The 14,831-nt window shown below is 35.7% G+C and overlaps 1 protein-coding gene across 3 annotated transcripts in view; it reads left to right on the forward strand.

Moving 5' to 3' along the window:
- LOC129721102 (lissencephaly-1 homolog) overlaps window positions 1-14,831 on the forward strand; it is a 121,446-nt gene that overhangs the window by 61,394 nt on the left and 45,221 nt on the right. For all 3 annotated transcript variants that reach the window (XM_055673248.1, XM_055673246.1, XM_055673245.1), the window contains one exon: window positions 9,771-10,280. In XM_055673248.1, coding sequence (XP_055529223.1) covers window positions 10,243-10,280 — 38 coding nt within the window. In that variant the 5' untranslated portion in view covers window positions 9,771-10,242. The remainder of the gene's footprint in view (window positions 1-9,770; window positions 10,281-14,831) is intronic.

Below are 14,831 nucleotides of genomic sequence, written 5' to 3' on the forward strand. Positions count from 1 at the left end.
CAAAACTAACGCTTCGGGTTCTCAACCTTAACTTGACTATAATATATGGCACTTGAGTTACCGAAGTTGATGTTAGCAAATAATACGAAATAGTTTCCATGTGAAAAAGGAAGCTTTTTAATGTAGATCAATGACAGACGAAAAACTAATATAGGTCAACGCTGTGATGTCAGTGTTATTAAACATCCTACTAAGTTTAAACAAACTCTAACTTGAAGGACTTTACCCTGCTAGCTATGTGTGAATATAATATCATTATTTAGTTTGATTATTATCAATACTGGCCCTTTGGTTAGTTTAAAAACGAGGATTTTCTGCCAGTAAAACATATCTATATGATAAAGTCAAAATATAAAATAAAGTTGCGTGACTTCAACTTTTTCGCGAATTGGCCACAATAGGAGACCCAAGTGGCCAACTTAGAAATGCTAAGGCCAAAACAGGAGCCTAGAGAAGTTTTTTGATTGGAAAAAATGTTAACAATACAACATAATTTGATTATTTAAACTCATTGTTAGTGCAGAATATAGACGATTTCATCCGATTTCCACGTTGAAATTATTCAATTACATATTTTTCGGAGAAAGAAGGACAAATATTTCTCATACATAGCATACTATGGCCAAAACCGATGCTTTTCCCCTTACTGATCAACACTACGATTGGTAAATATTGAGAACTAGTTGAACGTTCCCGGCGATGCTCGGGATCAAAGGTTTCAAAATTTAGAATCAATTTTTATATTTCATTGATGCATTAGCACATCTCACTTCAAAAATATTTCGCATCGTTTACAGTGCTTCCACAATTATGGGTCAGCTACAAATATGGGTCACTTTTACACAAATACGTCCATTCTCATGAAACCGAACAATTTTCATTGGCAGTGGTATTTTTTATAACTCAATTGTAACCCTATTCATACGATTGAAATGAAAATGTTACTAAAAACAATAATTCTGCTCGTTGCAATGAGTGAATCACCCATAATTGTAGTAATGATACGTTTTGCGGTGCACAATTGTGGGTCAGTCCATGTTTTGGCTATTTTTATTACTTTTGCATGAGAATACATCACGACCTAATAAAATAACTTATAATAAATCTTTCACAACAATAAAATAACTTTCGTGATGGATTTTGATGATTTTATAAACTAAATGATCTTGAATGCCAAAAGTGACCCATAATTGTGTCTTTTGCTAAGCAAGTACAATTTTTCTTCTTAACCGATTTACACGCATCAGCTGCAGTGAAACAAATTGTCGATCGAAAGTATACATCAGAATACAAAAATGGAAAGTAAAACATTCATAGTTGATAACATTTCTGATTATATATTCATTTTTCAACATTTAGGCAACACGTTAACTGACCCATAATTGTAGAGGGACTGTACATCAATACTCTAAGAACGCACAGAACGTAAACTTGAAGTCACCATTTGGAATTTCGAAATGACGTATGGAGTTCCACTTTCGGAAGTATTGAAATTGTTGGTCAAATACCACTTTAGACTATTTTCCCGAAACCGGGCCATTCCACAATCGTTTACAGTAAAACCTCTTTTCATGTCTCTTTTTAAAGAAAGAAATTAACGTAAGAAGAATTGAGCATTAGCATGACCAGCCTCGCTCAGTTTTCCTCTACAATGAAATCTAAAGAGATGACATGTTTTTTTTTTCAAATTGAAAAAGGTTTGTTAGTGTCCAAAGAAAACCCGTCTGAGAAGAAGTGAAGGTTTTCTGATAACTAACAATTGTGCTTTAATTCACAAAACTACGTAGAAATTAAAAAAGCATGAGTTTTAATGCTGAAGTCGCCCCTCAATCGATGTTCAAACCAATGAAATGTAGTCTTTCTTCCAATCAATCTCGCTTGAAATCCTGATTGAAATAAATTAAAAAAAAATCATGGTTTTCCATTTTCCATGTAATTTCCTCAAATAACTTCCCTAACCTCAACGAACACTTATATGTAAAAAAATCACAGATTTTGATTTAGAGGCAAGTTCAAGATTAAAAATCATGAGTTTGCATGTTTCACGTAGTTTTGTGAATAATAACTTGAGTTTTAGTAATCAGATACCTGTTATTTTTCCTCAAATATCTTTCCTGAACATCAACGAAAACTTTGATGAAAAAAGAATCATGGCATATGATTGAATTTTGATTTAGATTTAGAGACGATTTGCGTATAAAAAGTCATAATTATGCATGTTTTACGGAGTTTTGAGAATAATATCTCAAATTTTAGTATTAGATACCTATTATTTTTCCTGAAATATTTTTCCTGAACATCAACTAACATTTCTATGGAAAAAGAATCACATATAACCGCTTTGAATTTTGATTTAGAGACGAAATATGCATAAAATGTCATAATTTTGCATGTTTTACGTAGTTTTGTGAATAATATCTCAAGTTTTAGTGATCAGTTACTAAAATTTTTTCCTCAAATTTCTTTTCTGCACAATAACAAACATTTTAATAAAAAAAAAGTCATATGCCATTGCTTTAAATTTTGATTTAGAGGCAAATTTAGCAAAAAAAAGTCATTATTTTGCATGTTTCACGTAGTTTTGTGAATAATATCTCAAGTTTTAGTGATCAGATACTAAAAATTTTTCCTCAAATTTCTTTTCTGGACAATGACAAACATTTAAATAAAAAAAGAATCATATGTCATCGCTTTAAATTTTGATTTAGAGGCAAATTTAGCAAAAAAAGTCATTATTTTGCATGTTTTACGTAGTTTTGTGAATAATATCTCAAGTTTTAGTGATCAGATACTAAAAATTTTTCTTCAAATATCTTTTCTGGACAATGACAAACGTTTTAATAAAAAAAGAATCATATTTCATCGCTTTAAATTTTGATTTAGAGGCAAATTCAGCACAAAAAGTCATAATTGTGCATGTTTTTACGTACACTGAAAGAAATCGACACGACATTATAAAGTGTTTTGCACTTGAATTCACCCTACTGGCCAAAACATATAGAATTCATATGTGAAACACTTAAGAATTATTTATCGTGCAACACCTCATTTTCAAAAGGAAAACACTTTCAATTCTCGTGTTATGACATATAAACATGAAGTGTTTGAAATTTGAATCTCAGAAGAATGTTTATCGAGCTTCGAATGATTTTTATTCGATTTCAAAATGAAAACAGTTGTACATGGGAATGATTGCATATAATGCAACTTTTGTTTTATTTATAAAATTGGAATTTTACTATAAAAATTCATCACAAAATAAAAACTATCCTTTTCTGTTGAAGAAGCCTGTAACAAATAATTAAATTAATTTAGATTAAATAATTGATGCTGTAAACAAATACTTGCCTCTAGCGTAAAGATGTTTTCATCTCATCTATCTCTCAGAATCTCTATGATCATGTGCTGGAAGGACGAAATAAGATTAGAATTCGATACTTTTACGTGACATAAATCACTAACCTTGCAAAAATTTTAAAGGTGTAGTCCGGAAAATCGTCGAACTTCTAAGCCGTATGACACTCGCTGACTTTACATCTGTCGCCATTTTTCTACTTTTCAGAACAAACGGCACTTCATTTGACATATAAAAACAAAACAAATCATCTGAAAGTGTTTCGCACATGATAATCACTGTGATGAAACAGTGGGGCAGATTCAAGTGCAATCCACTTGAAAGAGATGTTGAAATCATACGTAAATGAAGTGCGGCTCATGGATGTAAGTTGATGTGTGCGACAACTTGAAACGAAAGTGAAAAAGAATGAATGCGATGAAAAAAATTCTACAAATAACAATGCAGACTCATTTTCATATCCAATTGATGAAACACTTGGATGGAGCGTGCGCAGTTTTTTCAGTGTAGTTACTGTACACCTCAGAGACGAAGGGAATAATATCAAGATCAAGCGTTACGGAATTCCATTTTTATATAGTAGATAAGCTATACACTAAAGTCGCCTTTTACACAGGGGATACGTGCTGCGTAAATTCCGGTATCCGCGTAAAAAAAACCGCGTAAATTCCGGAATCCGCGTAAATTTTTTTTTTTGTAGTAGAATCAAATGGAAAAACAGTCCATTCTCAATATTCAATTCCATTCTATTAGGACCTTCAATAAAATACTTTTTATCATTTTGTTCAATACTTTGTAAGCATTTCAAACGGATTATCGGACCAATTTTGTCACTTAACCAATCTCAAAGGTCGGGTAGAAACTCGATTTTTCCAGTTTTTCGTTTCAATTGATTCAGGCAACCAGTTGAATGCCTAAATCTTCCAGTTTTTCTAAATGTTTACCAGTTCATTTATTTATCAGCACGAGTTTTCATTGTTTTTGTCTTTTGACGTAGAACTACGTCTTAGCACACTATATTGGGGTACATTCTGAGGAAGCTAAACCATGGTGTGACGTCGGAAAGAATCAGCATTTCGTTGGATTGATAAAATGATGGATAATTTAGTGATACTTCAGTTATCATTATTACTTTATTGTCCAGCAGTGAAAATTGGTGAAAAGTTTCAAGGTCGAACTTCGACGAACAATGAACTAATCACGCGCGAGCAAACCTGGTACAGACTTCATGAGTAGACACGAACTGTTGCTACTTTTCCTATATATTAGAAACAAAATAAAGATCCCAATAGGTCAATTGATGTTTGCTTCCATGAGTCCAGACTATCTTGATGTCTCGAAGGTGAAGCGAACAATCTAACGATTAGAATGTTATTGAAACTGGTGTCTTGAAGGAAGGGACAAAAGAGTAGAAAAGTGTTCCATGTGTTTCCCCTCCTTTTCTTTTCTTTCGCACAACACTCCGCCTGGTGGCAACATGGTATGACATAGAATTTGAACAAAAACATTGTAAAAATGCGGGAAAATCATCATTCCAACATCAACATTTTTGAGGGTATTTGCTCTTATGAATAAATTATTTTTTTGTTTGTATAAATGAATTTTGTAATATTCAAACTTAAATTTCCGGAAAGCTATCGTTCATTCGTCCGTAACGCTGGCTTGCTCAAATCGAGATTTCATAATGAAACCCATCTATAGGGCGCCTAATATTCCCATCATTGTGTCCAAATTCACTCATTAAGTTCACTGCGAACATATTCAAAGTAATGCCGTAACAAACCTACCGAACGATGCGAATTGAAAAGTAAAAGCGTATCGTAATGAACGGTTTGTATCCGAGTAGAATACCCTTATCAACGGGAAATGTTATTCTTCATTATTCTTATTCGTCATTTTCTTTGCGATCGGAACGGTTCGCTAGCTTTTCTGATGATTAATATTTAACGAGGATCGAACTAATAAATCAAACAGTCTAAGCGATCATTATGCCAGAAGCCTTTCGATTCCAGTTTCCGTCACCTTGTCATTGCGTGTAAAGGGCCCGAATTATTTACGAATTATTGAAGCAATAAAATTAACGAAGCACCAGTGATCGAACATCTATGTGTTTTTAGGCACTAAGTGCTTACAAGTTGTATCACTTACGAACATGTGCTATGACCGTCACATTCTTACGTCGAATGATTTCGTTTCTTGTCGATACTTCGAAATATGCACGACATATTTTACTTTTTACAAAAAAAAAACATATATATATATATATATATATATATATATATATATATATATATATATATATATATATATATATATATATATATATATATATATATATATATATATATATATATATATATATATATATATATATATATATATATATATATATATATATATATATATATATATATATATATATATATATATATATATATATATATATATATATATATATATATATATATATATATATATATATATATATATATATATAGGAAGGAAAACAACTTGTTTTAAAGTTTTTTTTTAACTACAAATGGTTGTATGCTCCAGTGTTGCTAAACTCGCTCTAAACAAGCATGCGATACTCCAAGTAGTGTTCTCACCGCTACCGAAATCACACACACAAGGGAGTACCTCCACCATTCGAACTGTCTCTCGTTCTTTCACACTTCCTTCATTTCACACCACCGAGTGTTGACACTTGCGAGTTTTCTTCGCTCCCGAAATCATGGATACACACTCCTATTTACGATCTTATTCGCGTGCACTCCCCTACTCGCGAGCACGATCAGCCAAAAATAATTGTTTCAAGACGCATCGGAATGGCGTGGCGTGATGCAGCGGATCGATTATAGTTAGGTAAACTGTATAAATGTAGTAAAAGCTGTTCCTATCAGATGCTTAAATGTTTATAAGTTGTCATCAAAATGTCGCCTCAAATTCTCTCAGAAAGCAATATGTTGAACATCATGGACATCCTGAAGAAGAACTATTGTTTGACGTTGATGGTTACTCTAAACTGGGCTCCTTCGCATTATTGTGGAAAACATCAACAGGGTCTACTTATAAAAAAGTTGGTCACTCAGTTATTTGTTCCTTGGTGCACACTTAAATTTCGAACTCGTACTTAGACATAAAGATCATATCGAATTTACAATCGTCTATATCGAGGCACACCAACATTTTGATTAAGGTGTAATGTATGAACGACAAAATTTTAACTCTTCAATTGACTATTTAGTTCATCCTTAAAAAGACAATTAGTTTTTTAATTCAATTTAGGATATGATGCTGATCCCATCTCTGTGCTATTCCTGACATTAAAAGCTGTTTTCGGACTAAAAATTTGACGACAGACAGATTTTGATTGCCAACACCCCCGTTTGTATCCAAAATACGGCAGTTTTTTACTGGAGGAATTGTCGCTACCGCACTTAAGCAGCTTTTTACTAGAAAAGGTAATACCGTTACACTTACCGCTGACGCTGCTACTACCACCGCTACTGGCACTCGCTATCGCTGCTGCCCGCTGCTACATAGTTAGCACCCATCCTTCACTAGTAAACTGATTGCTTTTTTAAGACTTTTTAATAAATTTTGTTTTAATTCTTGTTATTTTAACACTTTTCAATAACAATTTTCAATAGTAGGGTAGCGAAAGGCTTCGGCAGGTTTTCTGCAGCAATCTTAACCACTGCCGAAGCCGTTCGCTACCTACAATAGTTCAAATAATCAAATTACAATCGTCTGTATTTGGGAGCTCATGCGTGGATAATTTTCAATTGATTGCTACAAAAACGACGGGAATGCGTTGGAAACTGAGCGGCTTATAAGCATGTGAAAACACAAATTTTGTCCCCTTTTCCGTTTTTATATTTTCATTTTCACCCCAATGTAGCCGATCTTCCTGAGAAATGTAGTTCTACGTTAAAAAAACAAGTCTTTATTATGCTCAACTTCAGTGATGTGTCAAGATAGTTTACAGTTCCAAATTTCCGCTAGCGAAATTTGTCAGAAAACCTGGTTGGAGAACACACAGGTATTTCACCAATCTGCGGTTTACAGTTCATGCGAAGCGAATACAACCGCCACCTAACTGATTGGGGAGCGGGGGTGATAGATGCAACCGAAAGATCATTCAAATCGATCGAGTTACTGCCGCGGCTTGCAGAATTACGTACACACACAGCTGTTTAAATTGAACAGCGTTCGTTTTCGGCAAAATAGGCACGAATTCTTCTACCGCCTAATTTATCTTTACAGGCGGGACAAATAAGCATTGCCTTCCTTTGTGCGAATCCTTGTGGGCACGACCGTTTATTTCACAACATTGCTAGCCGATGTGACAAAAGGGCACTGGTTTCAAATCATTAATAGGCAGATGACACTCGCCGCACAGCTTCTTATTCATCAATTCTAGCAGCAATCGTATGTTCTCTACCACAGTTGTTTCAGTTTCAACCGCACTTGATAATACTGTGTTGAGTAAATTTATGCAACCGGACACTCGTCTTATGTTTTATCAACACGTTCACTCGCGAAAACCTTGTTTTGCACATGAAATACGCTAGTCCACCTACGGTATTAATCACGGTTTCTAAACTTGCAATCAATGAATATACCGGCGCACAGTTTGACAGATATGTGTTACGTTTTTAACAGTCATGAGTCGTATTTATAAAAACGCTCTGAGTAGCTCATGATATTCAGAGTCCAACCCATGGTATCATGAGTCATAACTCATGATTCTATGAGTCCATGCGACAGCGATGTGTTACGCTTATAATAGCCATGAGTCACATTCTTGAAAACGCTTTTCATAGCTCATGACATTCGGGGTTGACATCATGATATCATGAGTCATAGGTCATGATTCTGTCGGAAAACAACATTCATGATTTTGGTTGATTTCGGTTGAGTGCTAGAAGTAGATTTTCCCAAAACACTGTTTTATTATTTGCATTCATCTGTAATTTTTCAAAGATTTTTACTTTTAGCTTTCAAATTTCATTCATGCATTTCAATAAATTTTATCAGGAGAGGTTAACCTGTCACAATCACGCTCCAGCTGACATGAACAGATTAAAATAGCCGTCTGAAAATTCCATAACCTCGTTATCAGTTGCTTCAATGGTCATCCTACAGCAACATGCTTCTCGGGATTGCAAAATTGAAATGTGATTCGCTTTTACTGTGAATGAATAGCAAGAAAATCTCAATTTCGCAAATACACGCGAATGATTGATGCCACCTCACAGATGACGCAGAATGTTCATTGATTTGTATTTGCTGCTCGATACCTGTATCCCTCCTAACTAACCGACTAGTGTTTGATAATAGTAAATATTTTATGCACCCATATGTAGATTTTTCTACACGATTGAATGTTGGATTGAATAGACGTAAGTCTAACCGGTTGGTTGACAATGGAATGGTTTGTTCGCGCCCCGAAGAGATGAAGAAAATATGACTCGCATCAACATCTGTTTGCTGACTATTCGGTGACAGGCAAACTCAACGTGAAAATGAAGTCATATCAAGTGTCATACCTGTTCAGGTCATGCCCGCGGTGCCCCGTCCACTTGTGTGTGTGAGCACCGTTCCACTGCGTGACAGAACCACACGAAGTGAGTCGACGATGGGTTCACAAAGATGCGGTTTCGGAATGATAGCGATGACTGAAACTTTTACTTGCGCCTGAGTTTTGTTTTTGTTTTTATTGTTGATCTGCTCTGTAAACAATACCTCCGGCAAAGGGCAATTTGAAACTGGCGTTAGGCATTCAAGTAGTAGTTCCATCATGCTCGAGCCTGGTGACTGGCATTTGAAGATGAACTTCGTGCACTGGGACGGGGCACTGTTCGCACACAGTATTCTTTGGAACGTGTGAGAGCGGGTGCTGCAAGCTTTTTTGTTCAATTAATGCAAATACCAACATCTCAAGGTAATCTTACCACCAGCAGTTGCTACGAAAATGGTAAGTTCGGCGTTTGAAATGTGCTAAATTGATCTGCAAGCATTCCTAAACAACCGTTCCAAGCTTGCGATGCTAATGTAGCTTTGCTAATGTAGCCTCAATAATATTGAAGCGCTTGGGCACTGTTTTACCCCTTATTGTGTGCACATAACTTTGCAATTTGACGTAAGTATACAATAAGGTTTGAATTGATAGGGGGCAGGGCGTGGGGGGGTCAACATATTGCATTTAATAATACTTATAATAACACTAAAAATGATTACTATCGTGCTATCGGTTTATACCGCAAACGGAAAACGTGTCACCTGAGCCTGTTCTGCTGATTTATATACATGTACATATATACATACTGATTTATTGAAATGCTAATGTTTCTCCCATTAACAGTTGATACAACATGTCTAATGTGTTTTCCCCCTTTTCTCTTTCCAGATGATTCTATTGTGGAGCACATCAATAAATTTTAATTTTAGGCAGTGAACCCCTCTTTCTGTCTGTTGTTTTTAGTGATCTCGAAGGTATCGTTTATACGGTCGTATATTTCTGAGCGAAGCATTCAGTAGTGAAAGATCAATATTGGAGTGAATCTTTATCTGTTTGTTTTATTGCCAACCATTGTGTGTGTGAAATTTTGGCACTAAGAAGTGTTAACCTGAAAAAGTCAGTGAGTGACACAGCGGCAGTGGAGGATCATTTTTTGGCCGTATTGAGCAGTAATTTTTCAGGCCTATTGGTTAAGTGAAAGTGAAAGGTGAAGTTATATTTTTGCTGCATTTGTCGGAATTGGCTACCGACGACGGTGTGTGCTGGATTTGTCTAGCCAATCAAGTCAGAACAAGTGACGATATATACCAGAAATTGGATCCCAACATAAAGCATCACTATTACTACCGCCATCAAAAACATGAAAATGGTGTTGTCACAACGGCAGCGCGAGGAGCTGTAAGTTAATCTGATTTTTTTTCTTATACTGTACATGCATGAAACGGTCGAATGATGTCCAACCGCAAATCTTCCTCTCTGATCTGTTAGTGGATATAACATAAGAGTGCCTACAAACAACCGTTCACACTGCGCTCTATTTCCTAACACCAACAGATCATTTGACGACATATCATCAATTGTGACCGACAGACCGGTCTCAAGCGTCACCGTTCTATTTCAGACACCAATTCTTGTGCATCCAAACAGATGCGCAACGCTGCTCGTGACCGCTGCTTTTCTGTAAAAAGTCAACCATTTCAAAACTCATTGTAGAACACCAAATCGGATACCATCGGGTTGGATGGTTAGTCTCACTAAAAATAACCGAAATTGTGTCGATCGCTTTCCATACTCTTTGCCGACGTGGATAAAAATAATATTTCGTTGGATCTGGACTTCTGCTCCGGATAGAACGCTGCAGACCTGAGCGCGAACCTTCAAATTTGATTCTAGATCTGATGGTCGCAATATTCTTCCGTTTCAATAGCCCATAGAACACCGTTCAATCGAGCTTCTTTGAACAGCTTCAATTGTTTGTTGGTTTTCAATTAATCTACCAAACTGTGTTGTATGGCTTAGGAGTGAATGTTTTTGTTTTTGCTACGGAAACTCTAAGATAACCAAAGAAACTCAGTGCGACGGTTTTCAGCAAAGGAGACGAATGCTCCAAAAATATGTCGAACTCGGTTGCGACCCAGACTGCAGATTTCGGTTTGTTTTATCTTCGGTTGGTGAAAGTACCACTTGAGAACCGTTCATTAAGAGAATTATTTCGGAAGTTTCCTCTTAAACTAGGTAGCGGTTGCAATGATAGGAAAGGGATAAGTAAACTGCTTATTACACGGCGCGGGAGTAAGAACACTCGTAATTATAATTTGAGAGCTCAAATAAAATTTGTGCCTATAAATCATATGGTTTAAAACCTACAACAATACCATAATGTTATTGAACCTACTGCAGTGGAGGCCAGAATTTATCCTTATTGATAAACATATATCGAATCATCAGCAAAGTTCTGTCGGGCTCTAATGTTACGCTATAACGTAGTACACCCACATGGAAGATATCACGTTTCACCTGTACGTGCGTACGGTATCGTAATACTAAATTATCCACGTGACTTGAGGATAACGTTTAACGTCGTGACTGACCAGTTATACATTTCATCTACTTCCGACGCTTACCGTGTGAACATGAACCTATAACTTTAGGAACCTTGCCACCGTTGTAGGTTTTATCGACATTTAGTAGAACTTGAAATACTGCGTAACCCAATTGGATGACGTATTATTATTTTTTTGTACTTATTAACTGTTTCTTTCGAAGACAATAGATATGGTGTTGTTTGAAATCAATTGTTTCCAGCGGGTTTCGAGGTACGTTATTGGCTTAACAAACCAGTTGTTGTATGTTCGAATCCCGGCTCAGGAGAAACTGTGAGTATTGAAAAGATCGTAGCACTAACCTGGTAATTGTCCTGTACACTAATAGGTGGCTTCGAAGTATGTGTAGTTATTGGTTATTAGAGTTGGTTATTATTAGTTATTGGTTATTAGATTTCTTGCACTTGTATTTTGAAAAATCTTCGAGCTCATGGCGAATCCTGTTAACCTAATTTGTTTATTTACTGCAGTGGAGGGACTAGAAGAGTTCACATAAAACTTGGTTTTGGAATGTAAAAAATCTTGGGTTCCGTAACGAATCATTTTAATCTAGTTTTTTTTTGACAGTAAAACTAGGGCAGAAAAAGTTATCTAGTCATGATACGAGGTGGACGATTCAGCCAAGAAAACGATTCCGATAAACGTGCGCTTCCAATAAATCGTCATTAAATGTTGACTCACTTCCCGATCACTTCAACATCTGTTACGAAGTGTATTCCACGGTACATAAAGAACGGACAAGTCACTAGTCCGCAGCGAAAAGCAGTAAATAAAAAATAAACAAACCATTCGCGATCGCGCTATTTTTCGCGACATTCAGATTCGTCGGTGGTAGACCTGGGGGAGTGTTTTTTTCCTTCGACTTGTATTAGAGTTGCATTAATTACTTCGAAGAGACGAGTAACATCAACCATATGGTCACATCAACCTGCTCTAGAACATGATTTTTTTAATGATCACTTCTTATATCAAAACAAACACGGAACCTTTCTACCGTGGATATGCACTATATTTCCGAACCTTGACGGCCCTCAAAATGATTAAGTGTGTGAGTACGAACAAACGTCCACCCACTAATCATCGCTATTATCACCATTAGCAATATTTATACATGTGCGGTTCAAACGGACGCTAAATGTTGTCACAAACGAGCGACCAGCGCCGAAGTGATCGTTTTGTGCCTGCCACATTCGCAAAAACGCAGAAGTAGTGTGCAGGGCAAGGTTGATCTTGAATTAAACTGGCCGTTGCTAATATAATTCACAAACTGAAGTGTGCGTATGTACCTCGGTTGTGTAAATAATAAACACAATTATACAGCTCTTGGCATTATATTTGATTAATAATTGATTATTTTCATGTGTCATAATGCTAATAAAGCTTAAATATTTAATATTCTTTTCTAAATTATTTCCCATATTATTTTCCCATGCATATAAGCGTATGAGTCACTCAATAGGATCTCTACACTCTACCAGTTTTTGAATAAAACTGCCCTTTAATTCGAGCTGTGTCAACATCTCTCGTTAACTTTAAAAGTGCATTGCACCGCCATCTGTTTGTGAGATTTGTGCTGAATGTTGCACGACATCAGGAAACAAAATAAATGTTGCGCTGCTTTGCTTTTGTATGATCATGTTCGATAACCTAATAGCGCAATCCGTTTGGAGATTGGTCTTAGGGGTCAATGAAATTATTTTCGTGACACTCAAGCAATTAATTGTATTTCGTGACTTTGTTGCTTGTTTACGGTTCTGATCGTTTCATACGTGATAATTGAATAGTGCTATTTTTTAACTGTAAAATGGTAGACTGTTCGGTTGGTTTAGTTATGTTGATTACTACTAAGTATCTATTAACTACGTTGGAACAAGATTCAAAACTTTCTTCATTTAGTTACACCCAATATAAATTCTCACCTACAGGTATTGTTTTAAAAAGGTTATTTTCTATATTGAACAAACATCCAAGAGTACTTTGGCACGATAAGGTGTCGGTATTGCGAGACTTAACTATTAATCAAAAATGAACTTGTCAATAATCTGTTTTCCTAATGAATTCCCTCTATCAGTGTTTCCCTCTTCGAACATCTCAATGCACCGAAATAGATGTGATATAATCACCACTGGCAAAATGTACTATCATTTATCAAAACCTCGCACTGTAACAATTCAACCATCCAAACCAGTTTTTGGCCCTTCAGACGAGGACGCAGAGCGCGAATCGTCAATACACTTGTTCGTACATTTTTTCCTCTCTATTAATATAAAAACGGAAGAAGAGAAATGAACCCGAAACAGTAAAACGTGCAATGCCATTCGAATCATCGTGTGTGAAGTGTCTGAAACATTGACATCGCAGAAACGGATTGGACATAATTTGCACTCTTTTTTCTAATTGTCAATTTACAAGCATTATCAGTAGGATTAATGACGTAACTGTGAATAGCCATCATCATATATGAATTTTTTAAATATTTAACTTTCCCTGGGTTTGACAGGGTAAATTTAGTCGTTTCAGTATTGAATCATATTTCAGTGAACCTTAACACTGTTACAGCATTTTAATTTAGTCCGTCAAACGCTTGGAAAATTGAGCAAATTTGAAACTATCCGAAATTTCTTTTTTTAGACACCGTTAAAATCAGGAAAACTTCGAAATTGGCTGTTGTTGGCATTTTCATTGTTTTAAAAAAGTTGTTTATGATCGAACTTCTCTGTTAATTTGAAAATTGAAGAATTTTGCTATATATTTACAGGGTAGCGAAAACCTGGAAATCAAGGAATGTCAGGAAATTTTTCGAACTAAACTTTTATTTTTAACAACGGCTTTTACCCGTTAACACACAAGTTCATTAACAGTGCGTCTTGAACTGTCCTACAGATCAGACGTTTTTTCGGTTGCTTGTGGACTGGTCTTTGACTGCCTATAGCTTCAAAGTTTGTGTTTTGTCAGTGTGTCTTTTAAAGACTACCTGAAAGTTATTTCCCATCAGTCTTTCTCAAGACTACCTACTTTTGAATTTAACATTTGTTTTAACTTTTTTCGTATCACCTGAAATGGCTGGACGGAAAAAGAAACCTCGCATCGCTGCGGGGAGGAAAAGAGAGGCATCTCTTTCTGACACATCGAGTGTCTGTAGTGACAATCCTTTTGATATTTTGCCTGAGCAAGAAGCTGGTGAAATGGAAGTTACCAATAATGAAACTATACAAAATATAAAATCTTTAAAAAAGGAGAAAGTTCCACCTATTGTGGTAACTATTTCTTCTGAATTTAATATATTCAAAAAGGAACTTTCAACGTTTGTTTCTGACGTTAAAGTTACCTATCAAATTGGCCGTAG

The sequence above is a fragment of the Wyeomyia smithii genome, chromosome 2, assembly GCF_029784165.1.
Source record: "Wyeomyia smithii strain HCP4-BCI-WySm-NY-G18 chromosome 2, ASM2978416v1, whole genome shotgun sequence".
NCBI lineage: Eukaryota > Metazoa > Arthropoda > Insecta > Diptera > Culicidae > Wyeomyia > Wyeomyia smithii.